The sequence below is a fragment of the Sardina pilchardus genome, chromosome 1 (assembly GCF_963854185.1).
Source record: "Sardina pilchardus chromosome 1, fSarPil1.1, whole genome shotgun sequence".
In the NCBI taxonomy this organism is placed as follows: domain Eukaryota; kingdom Metazoa; phylum Chordata; class Actinopteri; order Clupeiformes; family Clupeidae; genus Sardina; species Sardina pilchardus.
In genome coordinates, this window is record NC_084994.1 from 34,062,938 (window position 1) to 34,070,261 (window position 7,324).

Below are 7,324 nucleotides of genomic sequence, written 5' to 3' on the forward strand. Positions count from 1 at the left end.
AGAAGAAAAATGCATAGGTGTGTGTGTGTGTGTGTGTGTGTGAGTGTGTGTGAGTGTGTGTGTGTGTGTGTGTGTGTGTGTGTGTGTGTGTGTGTGTGTGTGTGTGTGTGTGTGTGTGTGTGTGTGTGTGTGTGTGTGTGTGTGTGTGTGTGTGTGTGTGTGTGTGTGTGTGTGTGTGTGTGTGTGTGTGTGTGTGTGTGTGTGTGTGCTTGTGTGCTTGTGTGTGTGCATATGTGTGCGCGTGTGTCTGTGCATTTGTGTGTGTCTAGAGGACATTTAAATTCCAGATTGCTTCCAAATGAACACAGATGAAATGTAGACGCTTTAACGGTTTATCCCCTTAGATTCTTTTGCCACCAAATTCCTGGGGGGCCTCCCACTTGATTTGATCATTCGGAGGATGATTTCCACGGGGAGACGGAAACCTCACCAAAAAGTTCTCTGCTTTTCTTTGCGGCAAAAAAAACCCTCCCCAACCCCTGACGTGGTTGTAGTGAAAGAGAGAGTTCAGCAGACCCGGCTCTAATGCATAATGTAATCAGGAGGTGTACGCTGGAGATGGCACTCTCTGCAACCAGTGCCGTCACACACAGCCTTTTTACCCCAACAGAGAACCGGTTCTGTTACCGTTTGCGGAAAAAAGGAACCATTCGGTAGCCTAGGTATCTGAATGCCTCTACATCTTGATGTGGGTCTGGCTGGTCAGGCTAACCATTCGGAGCATTTTGACGAAGCAAACAAACAAACAAACAAACAAATAGAAAACGGTCCGGAACACAACATGTTGGCTCGGAGCTTGAACCAGAGAGTTGTTCGTTTTTCCTGTGAACCGGAGTGGCCATACCGTTCAGAGAGGGGAGAAAGTTAGAAGCATGAGTTTTCCGTCCATATTACTGCCATGAGTGAGCCCCACTAGTCAACTAGCACTACACTGCAGATGTTAACTAGCATTTACGTATATACAGCTACAGTACATTCTGCTTTTTTTTGCAAAAGCCTCTAAATCCGTCTGACCACTTTTCTTTTAAATGAGCATTTTGTATCAGGCTCCTATAGGGTTTCGCCTACAATTCAATATTTCAGACCAGGAAGAAAATGGTATTTAGTGAGTTTTGAAGCTAAATTATTGAAGTAACTTACACTATATGTGAAGAGCATTCACTCACCATCATTATCTAATTTTTGACAAAAGTGGATTTAGAGGCTTTTGCATCTGAACTCTTCATATGTTCTCCAGTTTATGCATCTTATTAACTGTGGTTTTGTATACGACACCAATCATTGATGAAACACCGTTGGTTTCTGTTCAAAAATGGTGGAAACGTAGGCTGGTTCACTCATTCTGAACGGAGCCAGTTGAAGAGTGTGTTCTCCGACAACCGAAACACGCCCACAGAGAAGTGGCCCTGGGTAGTTTTGTAATCCATAAAGTCACACCCACGTTAGAATACACTCTCGATACAAAAGCGGTGCTGGTGTGTAAAGACAGAGGAATTTCAAAGAGTCCGCAGGAGTGAGGAGGGAGGGAGGAAGGAGGGAGGGAGGAGGGAGTGATGGAGGAAGAGAGACATACAGAATGCTCTGGATTGAAATCTCATGAGATTATCCCACTACATCTGAGAAGCACAATACAGCCTACATATTCACTGCAGAAAAAAAGAAATCTAACAAAATATATGTCATCATTGTGAACTATTGAGTAAATCAATAAATCAATCTAGTTCCTGTCTCCTAAAAAGGTGTGGTCATATAATGCCCTGACAGAATAGTCAATTTGTCTATACTTGATTCCCTTGTGGCACAGAAAGGCATTGTGTGGTTATGCTACATAACAGAGGTACCCACCATTGTATTCAGGAGAAATAGCCCTTTAACATGGTATGAAACATAACTAAAGGAACACTAAAGAGTTTTTTGTACCGTTGCATAATGTTTCCAAAATGTGATCAGCGGTTCATCAACTTGTAACAGGGTGAACGACACTTCTGCTTTCACTTTGCGGCCCTCTATCGGCTATAACCGCACCACCATGTAACTTTACCAGATCGGGTAGCGTACCTGTAGTCCGGTGAAATGAGACCTAAAAAACTACAAGTTTGACTTGCTTCAATGTCGCAATACATCACACACGTTCATAAAATCATGCAACATGCTCTACCTTGGGTAGGTTAAATAATTGACTTCCTCTGACCACTTAATCCCACCCCACTAAACTCTTGCGACAGGGAAATGTGAACGACCGACCACTCGATGCCAAAGCCAGCGTGACAGAGAGCTTTAGTGCCGGATGTGCTGCCGTGTCGTGAATATCGTTACTCCACAGTCCATAATACACCTCATTATCAGTGGCAGTACATGATCAGGTAATGTTTTTTGATGTCGTGTTCTACATATTGAATAGCGCTGCTGTACGTTCTCAAGGGAGACCCATTTCTCCTTATCTTAGCAACCAAAGCGCACTCATTACATTTCTCCACTTGCCGTGTGAATGGGCAGCAGTGTGAGGCCTATAGTGTGCGGAGATTAGGTGTTGCCCACACGCATACCAAAACAACTCCTATAGGCTCCTATAGGCTCGTCTGTAATCATGTCTGGCGGAAGAGCCCATGTGTGTGTTTAATTCATCACGGAAGGTGTCCCTTTCGCACACGCTAGGATGTTGTTTGACTTTGCTTCGCTGGATCTGCATAATCTCCTTCTCTTTCTCTCTTTTCTCTCTCTCTCTCTCTCACTCTCTCTCTCTCGCTCTCTCTCTTTAAATTCAATTAAATTCATTGTTGCTTCATTGGCATGACGGTTGAGATACAGTGTTGCCAAGCATGACATTAAGGACAAAAAAAAACATGACATTAATTTGTGAGATAACATTGAAGTATTTAAAATATTTCTCGCTACATTCATTGAAATAAATCTGTCTCGTTCTCTCTTTTGATCTCTCTCTCTCTCTCTCTCTCTCTGAAAATGTACCAATGTTTGAAAGTATTTGGTGTGTAAATGGAGTTTTATGTTCAGTTGTAAATGATGAACTAGCATTTTCACACGTACAGTGTGTTTTTTAATCCAGTGTGAATTGTTCACGCTCATGAACGATTTTATGTTGATTTTTTTGTAATAAAAGTATTTAGAAAATTCTAATTTTCTCTCTCTCTCTCTCTCTCTCTCTCTCTCTCTCTCTCTCTCTCTCTCTCTCTCTCTCTCTCTCTCCCAGGCTCTATCGGTGCTGAGCTGAGCAGCAGTAACGTGAGCATGTTCATCACCTCTGACGCGGGCAACACCTGGAGACAGGTGAGACAAAGACACCAAGACGAGACGGACAGATGGATGGATGGATGGATGGATGGACGGATAGATGGAGGGGTTGATAGAAGGAGGAGGTGGAGAGGTGGACAGATGATTGGATGGATGGACGGATAGACAGATGGATGGACGGGTTGATAGAAGGAGGAGGTGGATAGGTGGACAGATGAATGGATGGATGGACGGATAGACAGATGGATGGACGGGTTGATAGAAGGAGGAGGTGGATAGGTGGACAGATGATTGGATGAACGAATGAACAGGTGGATTAGGAGAGCTGGATAGATGAACAGATGGATAGATAGACAGATGGATGGACGGGTGGATGGACAGGTGGATAGAAGGAGGAGGTGGATAGGTGGACAGATGAATGGATGAACGAATGAACAGGTGGATTAGGAGAGCTGGATAGATGAACAGATGGATGGATGGAGGGATAGATAGACAGATGGATGGACGGGTGGATAGAAGGAGGAGGTGGATAGGTGGACAGATGATTGGATGAACGAATGAACAGGTGGATTAGGAGAGATGGATAGATGAACAGATGGATGGATGGATGGATGGACAGGTGGATAAGCAGGAGAGATGGACAGATGGATGCGGCGGGGAGGGAAGAAAGCAAAGATGACGATTCCCGAGGAGTCAGAAGGGTCATTTCAATACGGATGATATCCATCTCCCGGCGGATAAATCCCCCCTCTCTCCTCCCGTTTCAGAGGGAGATCATCAAGCGACACAGTCCCTTGAAAGTAATTGGATTCGTCGCCTCTCGCCGTGCCCGTGGGTGGGCTCTTCAAACATTTTGATGGCGTGATTTAAATTTATTGGGGCCCCGGTATCTAATTAAAATAAAACACACGGAGAGAGAAAATAATTAAGACCAAAATTGATGTGCACAAGTGCGCGGCTCTTTTCGGGGGCGGAGGTGTGTGTGTGTGTGGGGGGGGGGGGGGGGGGGGGGGGGGGGTGTTATGTTGTGTGTGTGTGAGTGTGTGTATGTGTATGTGTGTGTGTGTGCGCTCTCCATTTTGATGCATTGTCGCAAAGAATTACGAGATCTCCGTCTCGAGGCGTAACTCATATTCGACTCAGGTCAGGATTAGGATGATGTGTTTGAGCTCTAATCAAAACGAGAGGAGGCTTTGAGGAAACGAGGAAGGGGGGAGGGGGGTGGGGGGGTGGGCAACGAAGCAGTCTAACCAGTCAACTCGAAAGCACAAGCTGTGCTTGGACTTAAATTGCACATACAGTACTTGGCCTCTGGATCCATCAAAACGAAGAGCTAAAGTGAGGTGATGAAAGAGAGAATTAGACTTATATTTCCTGCACAAATGAGCGCGCTCGGTATGTGCATGCTAAAGCTCGTTTTCCGCGGCCTAAAACAGCCTAAATGATTCATTTCCTTTGCCTCCCTGTGGCACCTACCGCAGCCCCATCAATCTGCTCGTCAGAAGAATCGGCGAGATACGATTTAGCAAATGACGAGGAAATTAAAGCCTTTCCGGGCATAGCTCGGCTGGCATTAAAAGCTTGCAGGGTTTTTTTTTTTTTTTTGGATGGCGCCGTTTGGCATCGCATAACAGCCAGATGGATTAGAAGACATACCTGGGGTTAGTGGCTGACATATGTTTCCAAATGAATCCCCCCCCTTAGTCATTTTTCCGCATCATCTGAGACGTGCTATTAAGACCACAACACAAGGTGGAAGAGAAGGGAGGGTGGCAGAAGGAATCGGTGAGAGTAAACAACTTAAGCGTGTGTTACACCATGTTATTATGAAAGGTTGTTTTGTGTGCTGTGTTGTGGCCATTTCAACATCTATCAGCATTCAAAATGACAACAGTTTGACGCGGCGTAAAGACCCCTTTGTGCAATAAGCCTCAACGCCGACACAGAAAAATGGCAATGACAATGGTCCATAATCTAAGCTGAGATAAAGTGCATATTTGTGAGGTAAAATGCAGGTGTACACATGCAATAAATCTCAGAATGTATACCAATAAAATACTAAACAGACCCGTGTGTATTGCTGCAGCATCTGTTCAAAGGATGCGCTGTGCATTTAACCCAATGCAGCCTAAATGCGTAAAAAATGGTGTTTTTAAAAACAGAAAATAATATGAAATCGCAACCTATGTGCACTAGCAATATTCATGCATCTCCTTTACATGCTATACAACAATTTGCTGTGCTGTGTGTCTATGACTGCGATAGCTGTTCATAAGATATTGCTCTGTGTGTTGTGTGTGTGTCTGTGTGCAGATCTTTGACGAGGAGTACAGCGTGCTCTACCTGGACCAAGGGGGAGCTCTGGTGGCCATCCGGCACACTCCACTTCCCATCAGGCACCTCTGGTGAGGCCCCTTTACATGACGGACAGCTGGCCAAAAAAGTGCCTTAATGTTTGGAGCAAATGTACAAATAAAAAAAAACAACTTGCACACACCGAGGTTACAAGCTCTGGCAAACACAGTTAACTACATTAGAATATAAATAATGATCATTCAATGACATATTTAGTCATTTAAAAAAAAAGAAATAAAGAAAGAAGATGTTACCTCACATGGACTTTGTTTCCAATGCGGAGTTTCCAAACAGCAGTTTTCACATCCGACACAGGGGTCAGTTAAGTTTGCTTGATTTGAATGGACAGTGTGCTGTTTGCTTGCTCCTTCTCCTCCTCCTCCTCCTCCTCTCCCCCTCTCCCCCTCTCTCCTCCTCCTCCTCATCCTCCTCCTCCTCCTCTCCCCCTCTCTCCTCCTCCTCCTCCTCCTCCTCCCTACTGTGTGTCCCTGGAAGATGGCCATCAGTACAAACAGCCCTTGACACCTCCATGTCAGCTCTCCCTTTAGCCTCTTGTGCTGCCCACTTATCCTAACGGGTCCAGTCATCCTCCACTTTTGAGGAAGACGGATCACCCCTGCTACAACTCCTCCCCACGCGGGACATGAGTTCCAGCCGCCACTTAGACATCACTTAGTAATGTGTACCCTGTCAGTGTGTTTACGCTAGAAAAAAAAAAAAAAGATAGAAAGATAGAAAGAAAAAAGAAGTCCCGCATCTAACGCTTCTGAATAAATCAGAAATCAGAAAGAAAAAAAAGTCCAGGAAAGTGCCAGTTTATTTATACAGATTTATGCAGAGATCCCCCCCCTCCCCCACACACACACACACGGACAGATGAGTTTACGGGTTCCAGTGATGCAAAACAAACATCTGTTTAATTTATATTTTCTAACAACGTTGACCACACTGAATATTATAGACTGCACAAATTGTTACTTCCGCACTTCTTTACTGTGTGTTTCTCACTGATACATTTTGTTGAAGATTAGCATCTGATATTCTGCGATAGGCATTAGAAATCTGCATAAGTATTTTGTCAGCGTGTTGGCGAGTGATTTGTCATAATAATTTGGCGATTTCCATTATATACAACACACACAGACACACACACACACACACACACACACACACAAGATTTCCATTCCCGTCTCATATATTTGTGTGAGCTGTTTACATTGTCTATGGGTGTGGCGGCGGCGGCGTCTCTCCTCTCTGTCTCTCTCTCTCTCTCTCTCTCTCTCTCTCTCTCTCTCTCTCTCTCTCTCTCTCTCTCTCTCTCTCTCTCTCTCTCTCTCTCTCTCTCTCTCTCTCTCTCTCTCTCTCTACTCCTCTGCAGGCTGAGCTTTGACGAGGGCAGGCTGTGGAACAAGTACAGCTTCACGTCGTCGCCGTTGTTTGTGGACGGGGTCCTGGGGGAGCCGGGGGAGGAGACCTTGATCATGACGTACGTACTCTACTGTGGAAGGTTCCAGAAAAAAGGAAAAGGTCGACACTGACACTGAGGAAGAGAATGAGAAACAAAACAAAAAAACAAAAAACAAAAAAAAATGCATGAAAAACTTTTCCTCCCCCCAAAAAAAGTTAGAGTGAGTTTGTGTGTGTGTGTGTGTGTGTTTGTGTGTGTGCATGTGTGCATATGTATATATATATATGTGTGTGTGTGTGTGTGTGTGTGTAT

At 44.7% G+C, this 7,324-nt stretch overlaps 1 protein-coding gene across 1 annotated transcript in view; it reads left to right on the forward strand.

Moving 5' to 3' along the window:
• The window catches only part of LOC134078287 (VPS10 domain-containing receptor SorCS1-like), a 147,118-nt gene that overhangs the window by 121,283 nt on the left and 18,511 nt on the right, over window positions 1-7,324 (forward strand). Inside the window, exons 11-13 of the mRNA XM_062534103.1 lie at window positions 3,209-3,285; window positions 5,563-5,654; window positions 6,983-7,131. Of these exons, the coding sequence (XP_062390087.1) occupies window positions 3,209-3,285; window positions 5,563-5,654; window positions 6,983-7,131 (318 nt within the window). The remainder of the gene's footprint in view (window positions 1-3,208; window positions 3,286-5,562; window positions 5,655-6,982; window positions 7,132-7,324) is intronic.